Source organism: Periplaneta americana, chromosome 2 (genome assembly GCF_040183065.1).
Source record: "Periplaneta americana isolate PAMFEO1 chromosome 2, P.americana_PAMFEO1_priV1, whole genome shotgun sequence".
NCBI lineage: Eukaryota > Metazoa > Arthropoda > Insecta > Blattodea > Blattidae > Periplaneta > Periplaneta americana.
Window position 1 is genome coordinate 205,001 of NC_091118.1, and position 24,031 is coordinate 229,031.

General features: G+C 36.4%; 1 protein-coding gene across 1 annotated transcript in view; it reads right to left on the reverse strand.

Moving 5' to 3' along the window:
* The window catches only part of LOC138695369 (fatty acid synthase-like), a 24,154-nt gene extending 256 nt beyond the window's left edge, over positions 1-23,898 (reverse strand). Inside the window, exons 1-9 of the mRNA XM_069819787.1 lie at positions 23,370-23,898; positions 20,514-20,743; positions 17,564-17,868; positions 16,519-16,660; positions 13,126-13,242; positions 10,163-10,271; positions 7,559-7,804; positions 1,063-1,230; positions 1-124 (exon numbers count right to left, since the gene is read on the reverse strand). The exon at positions 1-124 is cut by the window's left edge and continues 256 nt beyond it. Coding sequence (XP_069675888.1) covers positions 1-124; positions 1,063-1,230; positions 7,559-7,804; positions 10,163-10,271; positions 13,126-13,242; positions 16,519-16,660; positions 17,564-17,868; positions 20,514-20,743; positions 23,370-23,541 — 1,613 coding nt within the window. The 5' untranslated portion in view covers positions 23,542-23,898. The remainder of the gene's footprint in view (positions 125-1,062; positions 1,231-7,558; positions 7,805-10,162; positions 10,272-13,125; positions 13,243-16,518; positions 16,661-17,563; positions 17,869-20,513; positions 20,744-23,369) is intronic.
* Between the last annotated feature and the right edge of the window lie 133 nt (positions 23,899-24,031).

Sequence of the window (24,031 nt, forward strand, 5' to 3'; positions counted from 1 at the left end):
TCCAGCACAATCTGCCCTGTAGGAGGGTGCCGATTGATCCAAACCGACTTGAGGCCCCTCACTTCCACCAAGCCCGCCCTGATGATGCCCAGCTCGCTGTACATGCTCACCTCGACCACCTCGTCTGAAGACAGAATGTGGTGTCATTTGATGGCTTTTGCAATAGTGCCATTTCTTTATCATGCTGCAGGTTATTTTACCCTCTATAGATTATTTTCTTGAACTATAATTCAAAAGACACAGGTACCTAAATGAAATCACTTTTAATATATTTTTTATATCTAATGCATCTTAGAACTTGACCAATGGCCATTTTCTTAAAACATACAATACATAGAATGTGTACACGAACAAAGGTTTGAAATAATAACAGTAATAAGTAATAAAAAAGAAAAAGTATTAGGAAGAGAGTTTTGCACGTGCTTCCCAATATTGGTCACAGATCTTTGTGGAGTAAACTGAAGGGCAGTGTTGAAGATGAGAACTGTCCATGTCTTCTTGCATATTGCAAAGAGGGCTGTCCAGAATTCCAATTTTTTGTAAATAAGAAGTCATGCCCTGTAACCAATCGGATATGTGGAACTGCTATGCGTCTTGGATTCGTTGAGGATTTGTCAGCTATGTTCTTCCATGATTTGTCCTTTGTGCGTTTCATTAGTTTTTTTTTTATGAAATTGTTGCTTGACCATTTTTTTTTGTATCTTTCTACGTCACATTCGACGAGACAAATGCAAGATAACAATAACTGAAGACGTCCCCGGAAAAAGATGTAACATCAGATTCTTGAAATATGGGATGTAGGTAAAAAAAAAGCAACTTTAAAGCTTTATTTACAACAATGAATTATTGCATTCAGTGGCTGAATAAACTTTTATCGGTTATTGTTTAGTCTATGGTTGTGATAGTAAATATAGGCCTATTGAAATATGCCCCTGAAATTATCTTCCTTTCTCCTGAAACATGAACTACAGTTTTGTTGGTTACATCTTTATTCCAGGGAGGTCTTCAATATTGTATTCGCAACGACAGCTATTCTGATCAGGCTCCTAATTTAAGACTTGCCCATTTTCTTGTAGTCAGGAGAAGTCTGTTGCTTGGCATCTATCGTCAGTCTCTGGATGGACAATGGCACTCTCAGGTTCCTCCTGTTGTCCTGAAGAAAGTGTATCTGCAGCAAACTGTCCAGGAAAGTTGTCCAATTGTTCTTCCAGTGGACTTTACCACTTTGACCTGTGCAATATACAAAATCATAGTTTATTCTGCAGTATTTCTTAGATATAATCAAACAACTGAGGATGTTGGAATTTAAGAGGGGGAGGTATAACCTTCGCTTGTGTAAATTTACTATATTTCAAATTATTTTCACTTCAGAATCTATAGGACCTTTGGAAATAATTAGTATATACTATCTGTACATCCCTAAGCAATTTTAATGTTTTTGAAAACCTAATAGTTAATAATTTTAATTAAGAAAACTGTTAGAGAATTTTGTTCAGTGAGACAACGTTTACATGATATTCAAAAAGGACTTAAGCTACTTCAATTAAATTTTGTATGCATGTATAGTTCTCTGATGTGAACAATATATGCCTACTCTAAAATATTTAATGTAGGATGTACTACATAGTATATTTTTCAAATAATAATAATAATAATAATAATAATAATAATAATAATAATAATAATAATAATAATAATAATAATAACAACAACAATAATACCGTAACAATAACAATAAAACTACTGATGAAATTAAAAAAAATACTATAAAATCAATATATATTTGATTAGTTTCTATTCATCAAAATTACTTTAAAAACTTTCAGGGACCTTGCAAGAGACCCAGGTACGTACGCACGCACACACAACTCTCTTTCTTTCTGTCTGGCTCACTCTCACTCCCTCACTCTCTCTTTCAGAGACCATTCATTATAGTTTACTGTTGACTTAGCACAGGCGTTTTTATGAAATTCAAATTCGCAAAATATTAACCTAAGCAACATAGCAAAAAATACAAACTCAAATTTGCATTATATAAAAAAAATTGCAGATGGAACCCTATTTTTCGAAAACCCCTGTTAAATTAAAGCTAAAATCGCCAGGAATAAACTGTAAAAATTATATTCCATCTAACCTGACGATGTCATATCCAGGCTTTATGTACTGGTTTCTGACAAATTATTATTATTATTATTATTATTATTATTATTATTATTATTATTATTATTACTGTACCCGAGGCTTCTGTTGAGACTTGAAAGCAATGTGAAAATGACGCTCAATGGGTTGCTAGCCCAGAGAGGTGCAATTGGTGGGGTTCCCACCTATACAGCATTTCCTCTGCATATGACATTTCGGTTATACCGCTGATACTCGGTCCCCAGAGCCTCGTTCGTTCAAAGCGGGTTGCACCACGGGAAGGTGAGGATGGGATTTGGGTAGGAGAGGTTGTAGATTGAATGCACATCACTACCTTGCAAGAACTTCAAATAGAACCCATTATACAGTTCATCAGCAAATATCAACTTCAGTGGAAGGGTCATCTCAAACGAATGGATCGATGCAGAATTCCAAAAGCACTGTTTCATTACCACCCATATGGCAAAAGATCTCTAGGCCGTCCAAAGAAGAGATGGACTGAAAATTCTAGTTTGAGACCGTAACAGCCCACTTGCCCTAATACTGGTTAGGAAGATGATGGTGATGATGATGATGATGATGATTGCTGTACCCTCAATGCTTTCTAAGAAAAACTGCATTAAAAACCATTATTAGCATAGGTTAAGATTAGTAAGACTGGGTTATCCTTAAAGACAACCTGGGAAATTTAAATATGACTGAACATATACAAACCACATATAAAAACATTCATAATTGTGTAATGTCGAACCTCATTTTATGAAGATCAGAAAAACGATTTTTTGGTTAATTTTAACGTACTGGTATTGGTTCACTTACAGTAAACTTAAACCAACCATTGCAACCCAGATCAATCCTAACCACAGAATATATAATCCAAGAGAAAAATCTGAACTCGCCTCAATCCAAAAATTTCCAAAACAAATGAACCAAAGTAACACAATCAAAAGCAAAGTATGGTATCAGAATTAAACCACACCACTGGAATGCATTGGGTTGATGTAAGAGAAGGTAGCATTTTTCCACTGCGACAAAAGTTTTTTTTATTTTGAGATGAATAGAAGACAGAAATTAAATTAGTCTCCTACATTATCTACGACTCTCTGCCAACGCTGGAATAGTTTTCGATTCTGCGACTGAAAAAATCTGTTGATTTGGAGTTAAAGAAGTTGTCAAGCCAAGTTTGTAAAGCATCTTCGTTACCAAAGCAGTTCCATTGAAGATTGTTGGATATAGAAAGAAAAAGGGTCGAAATCTGAAGGCGCAAGATCGGCGGAATATGGAGAATGTATATCCCGAATTTAAAAGAAAACCTACAAATTAAACCAAACCCTTTAACTCTATTAAATATGGAATATAATCTAAATTTAACAGAAGAAATACTGAAATCAGAAGTAAACACTGAAATACTAAAACAATTGTCTTTAGAGACAATTAATATTAGATACCCTCCACAAAACTGGCTTCATTTATACACTGACGGATCCTTGATCTCCAGAGAACAAGGTGCCGGTGCAGGTGTTACGTGCTGTCTCTTCTCACTTTATAGATCTCTTGGGTATGGAACAACAAGTTTTGATGGTGAAATGATTGCAATAAGTGAAAGTCTCAGGAGCCACAACAATAAATTTAGGAATGCAGTTATATTGTCAGACTCCAAAGCAGCTATTCTATCAATCGTCTCTAAACACACACCTTCATCTCAAACAGCAGAAATAACTAAAATGCTCTCTCAATTAATATCACTCAATAAAAGAATTGTATTCCAATGGATACCATCCCATTGTGGAATCCTGGGAAACGAGAATGCGGATGCTTTAGCAAAGAAGGGCAGCACTGCTACTTACAGACCTGTTACTAAATCTACGTATTACTCTGTGAAGAGATTTATTAAATCTACATACTTAGACTTCAACAAACAAAATTTGATAACACAATCCCAAGGGAAAAAATGGAACTCTCTGCATCAAAATCCACAGTTAATTCCCGATTTACCACGCAAATCGTCTGTAGCTGCATTTAGATTGGCAACAGGCCATGATTGTTTGGCCAAACACCTGCATAGAATTGGAATATATCAGTCCCCTAACTGTCCATTGTGCAACTCAAACCAAGGAATGGGTTGGGAACATCTCAAAATCCGTGCTTCATTGGCTGGTCATGATAATATCTTTGAAAAATATTGGAGTGCAAGAGGTCAAATGACTTTATTGTCGAACGCCTGGCATTAGAAAACAATAACAACATATGGAGAATGTCGATTCACCTGTCAACCAAACTCCTGGATAACTATTTTGGTCATGCTAGTGGAGTGCGAGCATGCATTATTGTGTTGCAGCTGCACTTGATGCAGTCTTCCCGGTGTTTTCCTTCAATTGCGGCCGCAAGGCTTCTAAGTTGTCGGCAATAAATGCCAGCAGTTATGGTTACATTCCTGGGAAGCCATCTTCTGTGGACGGACACTAACTTTTGTATGGGGTGTTGTGTGTTGAAATGAAAGAATCATTTTCTTGCAGTGCTTTTCCTGATGGCATTTTCCCAATACACGGCACAAATTTTTCCAAGTCGCCTCTGCTGCCTTTACTCTTTTATATTAAACACGATGGAAGAACTATTTGAAAAATTAAAAGGTGGAGAGGTCATCACACAGGAAAGAATAGCAAGCAATAGAATGAACCAGTCAACGAGTAACATGAACCAGGAAGAGAGGCCAGTGACCAGAGGAATGCATAGCTCAGCAACAGCAGCGGACGAGGATGTCAACAAGCAATTGAAGAAGAAACAAGACACTTGCACTAAAATTATGATGACGACATCAGGTAGACAGGGAAGAACAGAAGGACGGCATACAGGAGCTGAGAACAGCAAAAAGAGTTCAGTGAATCCAGCTGGAAGAACGAATATGGGTCAGCAATTACAGAAGGGATTGAGAGATGAAGAAGATACCAAGATAAGAAGACAAGATTCTGTAAGAACTGGAAGGGATAAAGTAACATTAGGGACACCGAATAGAGGTACGTCAGTGGGAAGAAGTAAGGGACAGAAAAGTTATAACTTAAGAGGTTGGTGCTTGAGTGACAAGACATAGGAAAGTGATAAAGTGAAAATAGTATGCGTGAGTGATAGTGACAGAAAAGACGGCAAGGCAAAGGAATAATAGTGAAAAAGGGTAAGGTACAAGTAATAACCAGAGAGTGATAATAAGTAAGTAGTGATACAAATATAATAACGAAAGTGGGAATGGAAAGGTAATGAAACTGAAGAAACTACTTCGTCTGAAAATATACAGATTAGATTAATGGGAATAAGTGGTCAGTGAATGGTAGTGATTCAAGTGAATAAATAAGTTAACAACTATGGAAGAGTTCAACTAATGTAAACAATGTTCGGAACAATTAATAAGAGATTGAGAGAAGTGATTGTTTAGTTAAATGAGATTAGTTAGAATCAGATAGATAACTGGGAAAGGGAAGGGTAAATACAGGGTGTTTAAAAAATACGGGGCATAATTTCAGGTATGTATTTCCCACATGTAGACAATCAAAATAGTTCATTACAACATGTGTCCGGAAATGCTTCATTTCCGAGTTATGGCCTTCACAACATTGAAATTCACCGGAACGTTTTTCTTTCCGCACGTCATTGTCATTACAGAAGATGTTCAAAATGTCCACCTCCTCCTTCAATACAGACCTCACATCGATGTCTCATTGACCTGCGAACACGATCCCAAACTCCAGGAGTATTGCATATGTCCTCAGAACATGCCACAATTCGATTCCGAAGGGATTCCAAATCAGGCACCGGAGACGAATAAACCAATGATAGTTAATGGCCCCACAAGTAGAAATCGAGAGGGTTCAGATCAGGTGAGCGTGGAGGCCAAGCAATTGGGCCACCTCTACCTATCCATCAATCAGGAAACCTTCGATCCAAGTACCAGCGAGCCGTACGACTGAAGTGTGCAGGAGCGCCATCATGCAAGAAGTGAATGTGTTGACGATTGATCAGTGGAGTGTCTTCTAAAACATGAGGTATGGTGTTTTCCAGGAAGTTTGTGTACGCCTGCCCCGTAAGTCTGTTTACATGTACATGGGGTCCAACTAATCAATCACCAATGATACCAGCCCATATGTTGAGGGAGAACCGCACCTGGTGATGAGATGGAACAGTTGCACGTGGGTTTTCATACGCCCATACATGCTGATTGTGGAAATTTGTTGTGAACTGTGCTTCATCTGTAAATAATACTAAGGCAGGAAAGTTCGGATTTACACCACACTGCTGCAAGAACCACTGACAGAACCTAACTCGTGCAGGGTAATCTGCTGGTGACAGGGCCTGTACACGTTGCAAATGATAAGGATACAATTGGTACTCTTTCAACAGTCTCCAGACAGTCGTATGAGGAACATTGACTTGCAATGCTACCCTTCGTGTGCTGATAGAAGGAGTCATGTTCACAGTCTCCAGAATCTCCTCCTGTACTTCTGGAGTTGTAGATCTTGGTCGTCCCCTTCCCAAACCAGGAGAGTTAAATTTTCCATACTCGCACAGACGGTAATGGAGACGTACAAATGTCTTCCGATCTGGACATTGTCGCTGTGGGTACCTCTCCTGGTACAAACGACGAGCCAGCGCAGCATTGCCGTCCGCCTTACCGTACATGAAGTGTATCTCTGCCAGCTCTTGATTTGAATACATGTCGCACAGTCTAACGCCTACACAACACTGAATGTAACCTTCGCCTCGGAATGAACTGTCAGAGTGCCCTCTTAATGTCTCCTTTGACGGCAACGACCTGCGGAAAGAAAAACGTTCCGGTGAATTTCAATGTTGTGAAGGCCATAACTCGGAAATAAAGCATTTCCGGACACATGTTGTAATGAACTATTTTGATGTCTACATGTGGGAAATACATACCTGAAATTATGCCCCGTATTTTTGAAACACCCTGTATAAGAAGGGAGGGAAACAGAGGTGAGAGACGTGATGGAAAAGTGATCAGGGTCATTTATATGTGATAGCCGGAGGTTTAGAAAAAGCGTAAGCAGAATGTTATGTATCCAAGGGAGTGACGGCACTGTATATAGAAATGTGAAGGGCCATCACGACCGATGTAAGCTGGTGGAATAAATAATATATATCATATCATATCATACTCTTTTATTAAGCTCAAGCAGAGGAATATGTCGCAAGTATTCGTATTTTTCTTTTTTTCCACTCGACAGTTCATCTTCTTTAGCCCAGAAATAGCACAAACTATCTTCAAACCCGCAATTACAAGCACAACACTCACAAATAACAAATGAAAAGTGACAAACGATAAACAATCTCTTAGCAACGCAGTGTTGTCATGACGAACAAAAACGCAATGATCTTAAGCATCAAGCTAATATTTCTAGTTTGTGGTGCTCACCTCTGGCATGCAGAGACGCGATGCTCTGGAACTGGCTCTCGTAGTTGTAGCCTCGCAGACTCAGTTCCCTGTACACGTCCTGGGATGACAGCTCGCTGCCATCTTGGTTGAGTGGCTGCAGAACAGCCAGCTGTTGCGAGATCTTGTCAGAAGTGAGCACCACACCACTCACCACGAGAGACCCACTATGTGTCACCTCAAACCGTCCACTGCCTTTCTGAACCATTACACCCAACTCCAGGTCCCCTGTGAGGGAAGTACGACAATATAAAATTGTGAGTCTGTATTTAACAACCGGTAATCACAAAATAAAAGATGATAACAACCGTAATTATATGAATATCGTAATATTAAAGGCACAGTTCACACAATTTTTTCTGTAGCAGTAGGCCTACTACCAGTACTCAGTTATTAACTTTTTTTTTAATTGTTATTAGAGGAGAAAAATTCGCTCCGGCGCCGGGATCGAACCTGGGTCCTTGGTTCTACGTACCAAGCACTCCAACCACTGAGCTACGTCGAAGTTCATCCACAGCAGCGGACCGAATCCATCTCCTCTAATGTTTTTCTCCCCTAATAATAAATTGTTACCATAACAGATATATTCTGTAGAACCAAAAATTAACCTTTACGTAAATTCTTCGCCCAACAGTGTATATACTGTGGAATCTCAGCCATCAAGTCACTCAATTGAGTGCGCCCCTTCGGTGGCATCAACTTTTGGAAAACATTGGGTGGGCTCAAACAGTTGAGATATACGTTAAAATAAATAATCTCATAAATAGCAATAATAATAATAATAATAATAATAATAATAACACGACGAATTATTGGGTGGATTTGGGCCCCATGGGCCCATATAAGTAAGCGCCACTGCACTCCTTGTATAATGGCAGTTGATTTAATATAATGTCAACATACAGGATTAGTTAAAAGTCCCGCACCACCTAAATAACTTTTGAAGCATACGGTTCAGTGACATGAAACTTGGTATGTGAGGATAACCATATACTAAGGACTCAATAATAGTATTACCGAGTTTTTTCTACTTCCGGTTTAACCGGAAGTAACTCCAACTCTCTTATTTTAAATAGAACACCTAATATATATTTTTTTATTTTTGAATAAAGCTCATTAAGAGGTTTTCAAAAAGTACCCACACTTGATACTTCTGTACAAATTCAGTGTTGCTAAATAAAAATGGAAGTGGTGCAAGATATTCCTAAAGCCTGGTTAAATCGTTCCTTAAATGGTTTCTATGATCGAGTAACACATTGTAAAGCAGCTGAGGGCTACCAATTTGAACACATAATTTAGAAGGTGAGCTAGCTTTGTTTTGTTTTTGTTAGGAAAGGAGTATTTTATTATTTTAATATTCGATACACTTTTCTGTTTTCTTGACTTAGCAACACTAAATTTGTATAGAAGTATCAAGTGTGGGTACTTTTTGAAAAGCTCTTAATGAGCACTATTCAAAAATAAAATAATATATAGGATGTTCCATTTAAAAGTAAGAGATTTGGAGTTACTTCCGGTTAAACCGGAAGTAGAAAAAACTCTGTAATACCATTATTGAGTTCTTAGTATATGGTTATCCTCACATACCAAGTTTCATGTCACTGAACCGTATGCTTCAATAGCTTTTTGGGTGGTGCGGGACTTTTAACTAACTCTGTATATGTCGAACATGGAGTAAGACTACAAAGGGAAAAACACTAAAGGAGATGGATTCGATCCGCTGCTGTGGATTGAACTTCGACGTAGCTCAGTGGTATAGCTCGTGCAAGGAACGATTACCGAAAAGCAATGATGGCGTTGCTGTCTGTTTTGACGTGTGTATGTTGGCACGCAGAGGAGGGAGAGGTGTGGGCCATGGAAGTACTGTCTCTTCCAAGAAGATGAACAAATGAGGACATCGCTGTGGAAATAAAGAACGTAGCAAGAGAAAAATTCGAAGCTAATTAAACACGCAACATATGTTTACGAACGAAATAATAATGCCGTATTCACATGCAATGGAACAAACTAAAGTCGTAATGTAACTATCACAACGCAAGACTGATTCTATCGATGTCATTTCTCTTCTGACTGTACTCCTGAATATCATTCAAGTTATCTCGTGACCTTTCCTGTCGCCCGCTCTTCCTTATCGCAGTGTTTGATTCACATTCCTTCCGTCGGTAATCCGTACTTGCGAGACCTATAGAGTGTTTGGTCGCAGAACTAAGTACCCAGGTTCCATCCTTGGAGCTGGAGTGAATTTTTCTACTCTAATAACAATTGTTACAGTACCATTTCTGATAAATTCTGTAAAACCAAAAATTAACCTTTACGTAGTTCTTTTTAAATGAATCTTATACTGATGGAAGGGGGGCAATTGTCCTATCCCGTCCAAATGACGCCTTTGATAAACGATAAAATAAATGTAATTCTTTACCACACATTTTAGGCTATTCATAGACGAGAAGATGGTAATTGTAATTGTAATTTTTATTCAATACCGGTATTCCTCTTAAAATAGAGATACTATTCAGACAAAAATAACCATGACGATGTTTTTAAGAATACCTACACACTAATTTACCCTCCCTTAGACTCACTTACCTTGTTTAGGGATGTCCACGGGTCTGTGGAAACGCACATTTTCGAAAACAACCGGGAAGTCTGTATACACTTGATCAGTCACTAGTGCAAATGTCTCCCACACGATTTCCTGTTGGAAAGCACAATCAAGTTCTGTAATATGTAGCACTTAAAATGTACAGTAAAACTTCATTTATACGTTTTTATGGAAGTCTAAAAAAAATAGCATCTGATATAATATTTGAAGACTATATCAGGAGAACAAGCTGAGTCTATTTAATAACATTTTCACAAGAGAAATTTATAACTTCACGGGTAAGCCATCTTTAAGTCTAATGCAGTACTGAAATTTATAACACATATTCTTAAACAATGTAAAATTATTTCTAGGAAATCTTAGCTGCTTATTTCTATCCAGTGCTTTTGCTTCAGTGAAGTCTCATTTTACAAACATATGAATCTACAATTGGCTCTCTTCTGACAAAGGAAAAATTTTACAGTCTGTACAAAAGAAACCAAATGACCTGGAAATGTATAAAAACTTGCCCAGACATGTTCAGACATTTTTAACAAGAGCCAGAACAGGTCACATTGTCACTCAATTGTACCTACACCGATTTCACATTTCTGATAATCCTACTTGTCTGTGGTGTAATAATCATGATGAACACATTTTTCTATACTGTGCATCCATAAACCACAAAAGAAGTAAATTAAAATCATCAGTACCAGTTGCAGAAGACACAGCCCTGCAGTATATATTGACTACACCCCACCTCTGGCTACTAGCAACAGCATCTATAATGAACACCGATCAAAATACCCCTCATTTCTCATGAAAAACAACAACTGAATAGACTACAGTGGACTATAGTGGACTTTATGTTGTCGGCAAACAGCTGGATACATTAAGAAGATTGATTTAGCTGCTTATAGCCAAAGCTGGGTCATATATTTCATTTCAAACTCCAATGCAAAAACATTTACGACATGACATACATCGTTCTTCCAATGCGATCTTCAATTAATAACATGGGACTATTTTACAAAACGTCAGTTATTTTGAACTGTTTGCTGGTGAGGAATAAACCATGCCCTCAAATTGTGATAACTGTTCCGTAAATTGTTCAGTTACATCATGACGTAGGTATTACAAAATGTTTCACTGTTTCTAATGCAGTAACAGCGTCATTAAAGGACACAAGGTTGTTGGGGGCAAGCATGGGCAGCTACGAATTTCCACGAATTTCAAAGTGGGTCGCAACTTAACAATGATAACGTGCTGTTTTTTCGCGTTCTTAATTTTCACAGCAAACACATTTCGACAAAACTGATTTAGAACATAGGCTATAAATGAAGTTTCGTATCTCTGGTTTAAAATGCGATTGTGTAACTATAAAAAACGAATATACGAGAAACGTATAACAGAAATAATAAATTAATATGGAGAGTTCATGGATTTTTCCGAAACTTCAGCAGTGTGAAACATAATATAAACAAAGTTTCACTGTATAAAGAATAAACAATATGACACATATTATACCTACTTTTTCATTAGACACTTTATATTATCCATAACGATTATGTTTCTCATATTATTAGTTACTACATGTACTTCATCCCAGGATAAATTTGCAAATCTAGTCTTTCAGGTAAAGCTCCCTGTAAAGCTCTGAGCGCTGGTACGTTCAACCAGAGGTCCCGGGATCGATACCCAGCCCCGGAACAATTTTTCCCTTGAAATTATTCAAATCTGCTTTACAGGGAGCTTTACCTGAAAGACTAGATTTGCATAATATATACGTCATTGTGTACGTTAACAGAAAACCACAATTCCAAGTCACACAGAGATTGTGTGCACTCAATGTGGGTCTCTGGCGTTTCGTCAGCCCACACAAGTTGTGTGGATATAAAGGGAAAAGTTGAGACGGTGTTGGGTGGAGTTCCCGGGTAGCTCAGTTAGCACAGCGCTGGTACGTTCAACCAGAGGTCCTGGGATCAATACCCGGCACCAGAACAATTTTTCCCTTGAAATTATTCAGGATAAATTTATTCGTGACGTACTGGATATGAATAAATTCCAACCTACAGTTTAGGACAGCGGTTCTCAACCTATGGTATGCGTACTACTGATGATACGTGAGCCAGTGTTTGGTGGTACTTTAAGTGTGAAATAAAAATATAAATTATCGTAAAATATAAAAATATATAGCTGTTTTCAAAGTTTTATACAATGGAAAAGTAAGTAAAATAATTTCAATAATGTGTTTGAATATAAAATGATTTCAATAATATGTTTGAATGTTTTTAATTATTGGTCAATTGAGGAGCTTGCTGGAAAAACAAACTCGGTTCACTCGTGTCGTTTTTCCATCAATCATTTAAAACGATTCTACACTGTGTGGAGCATACTTCACCAAAATTTTGTTAACATAGCTATAAAACTGAGGAAGTTGTAGTGACACCAGCTGGCTAAGCTGATAGCATATTACACCATTCCTGTCCTCACTGACTGTTAGGGCAGATTGAAGTGTATTTGTAGATCTATTTACAAGGCTAAAGTAAATAATCATCTACAATGACGTCCCCTGTGGTGGCTCAGTGGTTAGACCTTCAGCCTGTCATGCAGGTGGTCTGGGTTCGAGTCCCTAATTACTCACAATTAAATAAACTATAAGTTACTGATATTTCAGCACAGAAACATTCATTATAACCCTGGGAACGGCATATGACTTTTCCCATAACAAATTTGGTTAGTGGTACAGCTAATGTCCTAAATTAAAAATAGTGGTACGTCGTTGAAAAAGATTGAGAACCTCTAGTCTAGAAAAAAGTCACTGTACACAGACAGATACAATGCCTAAAACAATTTTTTTCTCGCTATCATGGGATGGTAGTATTAATAAATTCATTTTCTGCAGCATCACAATCTTTCCTATTTCTGCCTTAATGTCATACGAAGCATTGCAGTAGGTTCAACTTACGATGAAGCCCATCGCGGGGAAGACATTCCTGCCATCTATAACGCTGCCGGAGAGAAACTGCTTGGACTTGTCCTCCCAGGAGACAGTCAGGTGGCGCTCACTAGCCTTGCCTTTAGCCTGCGAACCAACACGAAACATTAGGTACAACTATAACAAATGACTTGGAACAAACATTGCTACAATCATTATTACAACAACAATAATATAATAATAATAATAATAATAATAATAATAATAATAATAATAATAATAATAATATTAATGATAATAATGTGGAAAATAGTAAAGATTGGAGAATGCTGGGTTTGTAGTGAAAGACCTGCCCTTGAAGAGAATACCGTGAATAATAATAATAATAATAATAATAATAATAATAATAATAATAATTTTTATTTTTTTTATTTATTTATTTTTTAGAATATTAACGTGCAAAACAACAGCACAAGGCCAATTACAGTTTAGCACAAGATACAAACAAAACAACAAATGATGATGAGAATGAATGATAGAAAATGGCAATGAGATGAAAATACAAACAATAAAATAGTCTACATTAATCATTGACCAAATGCAACAAAGTAAATAGCACAAATAATTATTAAAATTAGTTCAGTGAGATAATTAAAATAGTGGCAATTAAATAAAATGAATTACAAATGAATTAATGAAATCATATAAATGAAGACTGGAATAATATAAGACACAGAGCATACAAATATATTAAAATTAGAGACAAATACAAATAAACAATAATGACAAAATGGATAATTACAAAAATACATGATACAGAAAAGCTAAAAACAACACAAACGAAGTTAAAAATGAATATGCTTAATATAAGAATAGCCAAACAACAAACCATACAATAAACGGATCTGAACTAATATAATGTAAATTGGCAGCTTTCATGCATCTGACAACTGGAGAGAGAGATTTAGGCTTATAGGTATAAAAAAGTTTTTGAAATCTTAACCTTTCGAAGAGGCCCGAAGGTAGATATTGCTTATGAAGGATTCACAATCAATATCACCCTTTACAAAAGAATAAGTAGTCAAGCTCAAGACGTCTAGCATAAAGGCTAAAGAAGTTAAAATATTTACAAGTACGCTCATAACTGAAAACAGATGAATTTGGCAAAAACCTAAAAGCACATAGGGACATAAATTTTCTTTAGATGATTTCCAATTTAGCCGAATCAGTAGAAGTAATAGAGTTCCAGGCGACAGATGCATATTCTAGTTTAGATCTGATTAATGTATAGTATAGAATTACAAGAGTAGCTGGGGTAGAGAAAGAATAAGTTACAGACCTTATAAGTCCGAGCATTCAAATATAATGATTATAAATATGTTGGACATGATTATGAAAATGTAATAATAATAATAATAATAATAATAATAATAATAATAATAATAATAATAATAATAATAATAATAATAATAATAATAATAATAATACGACCAGCCTCATGATCTAGTGGTCAGAGCTTCTGGCTACAGTTCGATTCCTGGTTAGAACATCATAGGAAGTTTTCCTTAAAAGGCGATTATTCTGTGTTCATCTATGGTCTGGAACTTAGCTTACGTTCTCCTGGCACCATATAATCATGATCATTCTATCATATCATCGGGGTAATGTAACTCTGCCTTCCAGGTGCTCCAACCTTAGAAGTGGGTTACGCGTAGGCTAAGCCACCAGCAGGAGAGAGGATCAGAAATGTCGAAAGATACCCTGGTGACAATGGGGATTTAATAATAATAATAATAATAATAATAATAATAATAATAATAATAATAATATTAATAATAATAATAATAATAATAATAATAATAATAATGATAAACAATTAGAAATCAAAGAATTAGAGAAATTATGGAGGTGGAAACGGACATTAATGAAGTAATTGAAGAAAGCAGATTAAAATGGTTTGGACACGTGAAGAGGGTGAAAAAGGAAGAATACCGAAGATGATGTTCGAGTGGACTGCGGAGGGAAGGAGAAGAAGAGGAAAACCAAGAGAACGATGGATGGATGGCGTCAGAAGGGGTATGGCTAGGCGAGATCTTACTGAAGAAAATGCTGAGGATGGAGATCTGTGTATGAACGAAATTTCTTTGGGTGAAAGATAACTACTGTATTGTAGAAAAATCCTAATAATAAGAATAAAATAATAATAATAATAATAATAATAATAATAATAATAATAATAATAATAATAATAATAATAATAATAATGTCTCAGTGAAACGTACAGAAGAGTTTGTATAGGCCAGTTTCTATCTGTTGCTTTTCCAATTCACTGCGGGGCTAAAGCAGGGAGATGCACTATCACTTTTACTTTTTAACTTCGGTCTAGAGTATGCCATTAGGAAAGTACAGGATAACAGAGAGGGTTTGGAATTGAACGGGTTACATCAGCTGCTTGTCTATGCGGATGACGTGAATATGTTAGGAGAAAATCCACAAACGATTAGGGAAAACACGAGAATTTTACTGGAAGCAAGTAAAGAGATAGGTTTGGAAGTAAATCCCGAAAAGACAAAGTATATGATTATGTCTCGTGACGAGAATATTGTACGAAATGGAAGTATAAAAATTGGAAATTTATCCTTTGAAGAGGTGGAAAAATTCAAATACCTGGGAGCAACAGTAACAAATATAAATGACACTCGGGAGGAAATTAAACGCAGAATAAATATGGGAAATGCCTGTTATTATTCAGTTGAGAAGCTTTTATCATCCAGTCTGCTGTCAAAAAATCTGAAAGTTAGAATTTATAAAACAGTTATATTACTGGTTGTTCTTTATGGTTGTGAAACTTGGTCTCTCACTTTGAGAGAGGAACATAGGTTAAGGGTGTTTGAGAATAAGGTTCTTAGGAAAATATTTGGTGCTAAGAGGGATGAAGTTACAGGAGAATGGAGAAAGTTACACAACGCAGAACTGCACGCATTGTATTCTTCACCTGACATAATTAGGAACATTAAATCCAGACGTTTGAGATTGGCAGGGCATGTAGCACGTATGGGCGAATCCAGAAATGCATATAGAGTGTTAGTTGGGAGGCCAGAGTGAAAAAGACCTTTAGGGAGGCCGAGACTAGATGGGAGGATAATATTAAAATGTATTTGAGGGAGGTGGGATATGATGGTAGAGACTGGATTAATCTTGCTCAGGATAGGGACCGATGGTGGGCTTATGTGAGGGCGGCAATGAACCTCCGGGTTCCTTAAAAGTAAGTAAGTAAGTAAGTAAGTAAGTAAAGTAAGTAAGTAAGTATTTTGAACATAATATCGAATAGCAAGGGATGAGGTATGACAGATGGTTCTGCCAAGCACAATGAGTGAACAACGACCACTGAACCTAGGCTTGTTTTCGTTTCAACTAGCTTACCTGCTTATAAATCATGACGAAGAAGTCTTCAGAGTGCTCCCACTGCACGAGGGGAGAGAGCATGGGCGTGCCTCTACTCACAGGGTACTCAATCTGGGGGTACAGACGAGTCAGCTGGGGCTGCAAGCCAAGCTCATACAGCCTGCAACAAACAACAAAGACAAAAATAATTATGGAAGAAAGAAGGATTCGTTACAGCACAATGTCCACATGAGAACTACATGTCTGGATAAAAATAATTGATCAAAAGGCGATCTTACTCATGTTAATTATGTAAGCATGTTCGTCTTACAGCTGTTTCAGTGCTACTTGACACCATCCTCAGAGCCTACTAGATCTCGGCGCTATCTCAACTTCGCTGCCTGTTGTGTGGTGCGTTCATGTGATGAAGAGTTGTGTCAAATAGTGTGTGTGTTCTGAAATTGAGTTGTGTGTTGAGAATTTCGTTGGGGTGTGTTTTCGTGTGTCTGTATATTTCATATTGTTCTAGTGTGTTGAGTTTCTGGCTTTTTGGTTGGATGTGCAGTATTTCCATGTCTGTGTTGATGACTCTGTAGGCGTGGTTAGCATTTGTGATGTGTTCTTTGTAACGTGTTTGGACAGACCTACAGAGACATCAACACAGACATGGAAATACTGCACATCCAACCAAAAAGTCAGAAACTAAACACACTAGAACAATATGAAATATACAGACACGCAAAAACACACCCCAATGAAATTCTCAACACACAACTCAATTTCAGAACACACACACTCTTTGACTCCACTTTACACCACACGAACACGCCCTCACAGGAAACAAAACAAGAGGCGCCAAGACCAACAATGACCAGATCTGAAGATGACCCAAAATAGGTCGAAATATGTTAACAAGGTACGTCAAAATTTAACACAAGAAAGTCTTATAATACATATTCCGAAGTGATAGAGTGTTAAAAGTTGTGTAATCAAGATGTATAATAATTAATCAACCTTTCCCTCAAATTTGCAATATTTGCCAAACAAAGAAGCTTCACTCCCATACTTCCCCGATGCTTCTCACCTTCCCAGAGCTGAGAACAGCACTTCAGTTCCATTGGGATGGCCCCGCTGGGTGACTGCAATGTTGATGATATTCTTGTCCAGGGAGCGCTTGAGGATGGCTTGCAGAAGGCCATGAGGAGCGATCTCTATGGTGATGGCATTGTTTGGGATGTGCTTGCAGGCGTCCTCAAATAGCACGGAGCCCAGCAGATTGTTGGTGTGGTACTCGGCTGAAGAGAGCTTCGCCAGTGGAGTGTCCCATTCACTTTCTGGCACCGAGGAACTTACCCACAGGGGCGACCTGGGCTTTGGATTGGGAATGACCTGTGCAGAGAACAGAAGCTTGCGTCTGTGTTGTTTAAGTGAATGAAGAGCAGCTTAACCATTTCTGTCCTAACTAGACAATTGAAATACAATATGTCGACAATTTGGCATCCGTAAACATTGAAATTATTATGTCCTAATATTGCAGTACTGGTATTTATTCTACCCCATGTTTAATTTTGAATGGGCACTTCCGGCACTCATTTTAGGTTCAAAATGTGATAGGTTTCTTTGCCGAGACTAACCAATGACAGGTAATGTTACTGATTTAATGGAATGTCTAAATTTCACACTTAATATTTTAATTTTTTTTAATTACATCTGCTTTCAAAATATGTAGGTTTTTTTCTTGTCATGTGAACAAGAAAATACTGAATTCATCTGTTAACAATTCTGAGAAGGTTTCGTCGACGGAATGTAGCCAATTGGCCAGAAATTCATTTACACAATGATCAACATCATAACGATACTGCTCACCGAAATTCTTGTGCGGAACTAAGTTTCAAGAACATATTTGTAATGCTCTGTTGTAAGACTCATTTCGCTCTTAAGAAAATATTAAACAAAATTAAATGAAATTTGGTTGTAGTAATAACATGGATGATATTTATTTTTCGTTTTTAATGTACGCACAGTCTAGTATATACAGTCACGAAGCTCAGTACGTAGGGATTATGCATCCATAGATAGTTGCTAACCACTAGGATCGCTAATATCGCCTCATCACAGACAATGCGAAATAGTACCAGCACAGTCAATTGTTCCTAATACTCTCAATAACTCAAGCTTCGTGACTGTAAATACTAGACTATGATATATGGTTGCATTCATTTGTTGACAAAACAAAAGAACAATACCCAACAGACATGACCTACATTTAAATATGCCCTGATGATTAAATTCGCTCCCTCAGGATATATAAAGACAACTGCCAGAAGCCTCAACATTGACTTCTGCAGTAGCATCTTATATTGATTTATTGATAAAAAAACAATTGTGGTACCACATGTACATAGACAAAGTCAAAAGAAAAAAACAAACTAACTAAAATATTATATCAACACTAGTTTCCATAAATTCATCATCATCATCATCATCATCATCATCACCATCATCATCCTTGCATGTATTGGGCCTAATGGCCCGTTACGGTCTCTTGCCAACGCTTGAACGGTCTGCCCAAGGATCTCTTTCCCACAGGATGGTAATTTAAAATCTGGCGTGGAATTCTAGAACGAGGCATTCTGATGACATGTGATCTCCAGTTTTGTCTGTATTTCTGTAGGTATTCCGTAATCGGTTCAATCTGCAATTCTTTCATAATGTCAAAATTTCTAATGTGATCCATTCTCGTGTATCCCGCTCTATGACTCATAAATCTCATTTCTGACACCGTTAATCTTTGTGAATCAATATTACGAATCGTCCAAGCTTCACTACCAAAACAGAGTATAGGTCTGGCCAATGTTTTATAAATTCTGGTGCGCGTGTGTTTTTGTACTAAGGTTGGTTTGAATATCTGATTAATTATCCCCATTGCTCTGTTGAATTAAATAATTTTCTCATTCAAATCTTTTTCTTCTTCATATGAAATTTGGTAACCGAGATAACTAAAATTTTTAACTTGTTCGATGATCTTATTACTTACTTACTTACTGGCTTTTAAGGAACCCGGAGGTTCATTGCCGCCCTCACATAAGCCCGCCATTCGTCCCTATCCTGAGCAAGATTAATCCAGTCTCTACCATCATATCCCACCTCCCTCAAATCCATTTTAATATTATCTCACCATCTACGTCTCGGCCTCCCCAAAGGTCTTTTCCCCTCTGGCGTCCCAACTAACACTCTATATGCATTTCTGGATTCGCGCATACGTGCTACATGCCCTGCTCATCTCAAACGTATGGATTTAATGGATGATATTATTGATGCAAATTTTGGTAGGGACTGGTTCCTTTCCTAAAAAAACCAGGGTTTTTTATTAGCCACTCACGAATAACACATCTAAATCTATTAAAATCTATACTAATAATAAATCTGTAACTGAAATTTTTCTGGTAATTTTCGCTTTTACAAAAATAATTGATGTTAAGATTATAATTAACTATCCTGAGGCCGAAAATCGCAGTTTTGTATTTTTGTTTGTATGTCTGTGTGTTTGTTACCTTTTCACTCGATAATGGCTGAATTGATTTCTATGAAAATTAGTAGGTATGTAAAATAAGTTCGTTCCCACTCAGATTTTAGGCTATATGACATTTAAAATACTTCCTGTAAAAAGGAGGTTATAAAGAGGCCTGAAGTAAATAAGTCGAAAAACCTAGCTTATTATTGATTACTGGTTCAATTAAAAAATAAAATCCATTTATGTGCAACTGGTGTCAAGGTTTTCAGAACAGCATATTTTCATAGATCAATTTTAAGTGTTTTCTGCGAATATGAAAACATTGAATCTGTGTTATTGATTTCGATTATAAAGTGTAAATAAGATTTAGAAAATTTTAACACTAAACATTTTGACCTGAAGATGCCTTGAAGATAAAGGCAAAAAAATCTGTCAAATTAATTCCATATTTTCAAGATAAGTTATCAATTGGGTTAAATTTGAATTAGCTTGATGGATTAGATCAGACTTAAGCTGTCACCTGCTTGAGGTATTTGAGCAAGGCAGGTCCAGCACCGGCGATGTACTTGCTGTGATAAGCGATGTTGGCGCAGTTGACCTCTTTTGCGAACACCCCCCGCTGCTGCAGACTCTTCACAAATGTCTTCATTGATTCTGTCGGGCCAGAAAGCGTGCAGAAGGCTGGTCCATTGTGACACGCCACCTCGATGTCAGGTGGACATAATTTCTTCATCTCCTTTGCCCCAAGACCTGTAAGTACAAAGGAAAATCTTAGGCTTACGTCTTCTTCACCAAACTTTATTATTAAATCAAAACTGAAGGTACTGCAACATCCTAGATACTAGAAGGAGATTTTTTTCACTAATGACCAGGGTTGCTAGACGTCCTGGATTTTTCTGGATTTTAATGGTATGTCCTGTATTGAGTTACATTTTTATGTTTACATGTATGATGTATGTTTGTGTAAGTACCTAATGACGAACCTATAATCTGTACAAGGAATGAATGAATGAATGAATGAATGAATGAATGAATACATAAGTAAATATATAAAAAGTACCGGTAAATAAATAAATAAATAAATAAATAAATAAGTAAATGAATATATTTCGTTAATATACGGCCATAAAGTCTGCTAAATGTACTGGTGACGATATGCCTCTATAATTTTCACACACACAAAAAAAAAAAAAGAAAGAGTAAAAAATAGACAGATAAAAGAATTATAAAAGTAGAGAAAGAACCAGACATTATTCACGTTATAGAGAAGAAAAGACTACAATGGTATGGACATGTGAAGAGAACGACTACCACGACAAATTATGGAATGGATACCATCAGAAAGAAGGAAAAGAGGTCGTCCAGCAAAGACGTGGATAGAAGGGGTACAGACTGCCATGACTTCAAGGAATTTGACACCAGAAAAGTGGATGGATAGGAAGGTTTGGCGTTTGGTTTCTGGAAGACGGCATCAGCAGTCATGAAATCGGAAGAAGATGAAGAAGAAGAAGAAGAAGAAGAAGAAGAAGAAGATAAATATATAATATATAAATAAATAAGTAAAGAAATAAATTTGTAAATAAATAAATAAACAAATATATAAATAAAAAACGTATAAATAAATAAGTAAATAAAGAAATAGAACAAATGTATAAATAAATAAATGGATAAATAAGTATATAAATAAATAAATGTATAAATAAATAAGTAAATAAATAAATGTATAAATAAGTAAATGAAGAAATAAAAGCAAATAAATAAATAAATAAATGAATGAATAAATGGATATATAAGTAAATAAAGAAATAAATAAACAAATACTTATTTAATTTTTTTATTTTATTGGGTTATTTTAGGACGCTTTATCAACATCTAGGTTATTTAGCGTCTGAATGAAATGAAGGTGATAATGCCGGTGAAATGAGTCCGGGGTCAAGCACCGAAAGTTACCCAGCATTTGCTCGTATTGGGTTGAGGGAAAACCCCGGAAAAAACCTCAACCAGGTAACTTGCCCCGACCGGGATTCGAACCCGGGCCACCTGGTTTCGCGGCCAGACGCGCTGACCGTTACTCCACAGGTGTGGAGATAAACAAATAAATAAATGTATAAGTAAATAAGTAAATAAAGAAATAAAAAACAAATATATAAATAAATAAGTAAATAAAGAAATAAAAAACAAATATATAAATAAATGAATGGATAAATAAGTAAATAAATAAATAAATGTATAAATAAATAAGTCCATGTATTGTGGGTCCCTATCACCACGGCAAAACAGTTATATTACCGGTTGTTCTGTATGGTTGTGAAACTTGGACTCTCACTTTGAGAGAGGAATAGAGATTAAGGGTGTTTGAGAATAAGGTGTTTAGGAAAATATTTGGGGCTAAGAGGGATGAAGTTACAGGAGAATGGAGAAAGTTACACAACGCAGAACTGCACGCATTGTATTCTTCACCTGACATAATTAGGAACATTAAATCCAGACGTTTGAGATGGGCAGGACATGTAACACGTATGGGCGAATCCAGGAATGCATACAGAGTGTTAGTTGGGAGACTGGAGGGAAAAAGACCTTTGGGGAGGCCGAGACGTAGATGGGAGGATAATATTAAAATGGATTTGAGGGAGGTGGGATATGATGATAGGGACTGGATTAATCTTGCTCAGGATAGGGACCGATGGCGGGCTTATGTGAGGGCGGCAATGAACCTGCGGGTTCCTTAAAATCCATTTGTAAGTAAGTAAGTAAGTTATAAATAAATAAGTAAATAAATAAATATATAAATAAATAAATGTATAAATAAATAAATAAGTAAATAAAGAAATAAAACAGATATATAAATAAATAAATGGATATATAAGTAGATAAAGAAATAAATAAACAAATAAATAAATGTATAAATAAATAAGTAAATAAAAATAAATAAATAAATAAGTAAATAAAGAAATAATTAAACAAATAAATAAATGTATAAATAAATAAGTAAATAAAGAAATAAAACAGATATAAAAATAAATAAATGGATATATAAGTAGATAAAGAAACAAATAAACAAATAAATAAATGTATAAATAAATAAGTAAATAAAAATAAATAAATAAGTAAATAAAGAAATAATCAAACAAATAAATAAATGTATAATTAAATAAGTAAATAAAGAAATAAAACAGATATATTAATAAATAAATGGATATATAAGTAGATAAAGAAATAAATAAACAAATAAATAAATGTATAAATAAATAAGTAAATAAAGAAATAAACAAATATATAAATAAATAAATGGATAAATAAGTAAATAAAGAAATAAACAAACAAATTCATGAAGACTTTATGTCGGTCCATATAAAGGCCAGATAATGGTGCTCACCCACTGCAGCCATCAGGCCGTCGATCAGCTCTGTCTCAATAGAGGCCCTCCCGCGGAAGTACGCGGCCAGCACCATCTGCTCGGCCGTGAAGCAGCCGTCCATATAGCTGCAACCCAGCTCGCCCACCGAGTGGCCCACGATGCCGTCAGCTTCAATTCCCACGGCGTTCATTATGTCTACCAGCCCTATCTGTAAAACAGAACACGGTGCACATTGAATACAACACGTGAGCTGCTTATCTTGTAGTAATAAAATGTTTGGTTTAGAGGCGTCATTTGTGGGGGAAATTGTTATCCCCTCGCCAAGTTTAAGACTTAAAAATTTAATTGAATACCAGTACTAGAGAAAGAATGTGAGAACTGTACAACATCAATCTCCTTTACAGATTTAATTATGCTGTCCTTTTCCTTCCTTTTATAGATATCATTGCCAGCGTTCAGCCAGGACAGCGCAGATTCAGCTACTCATTTTTGCTGAGTTACAGCAGCTGTGAGTGTCTGGACGACCAAGTTCCAAAATGACCGCTGTGTTTACAAAGAAACACACCATTTTTCTGTCTACTCCGGAATATAAGACACCATTGGTTGTTGCCTACCCCCTCCACTCTCTCTGGCTTCAAGCAAACCGTGCGTTTTTTTTTTAAAGCAAGACGTAAACCGCT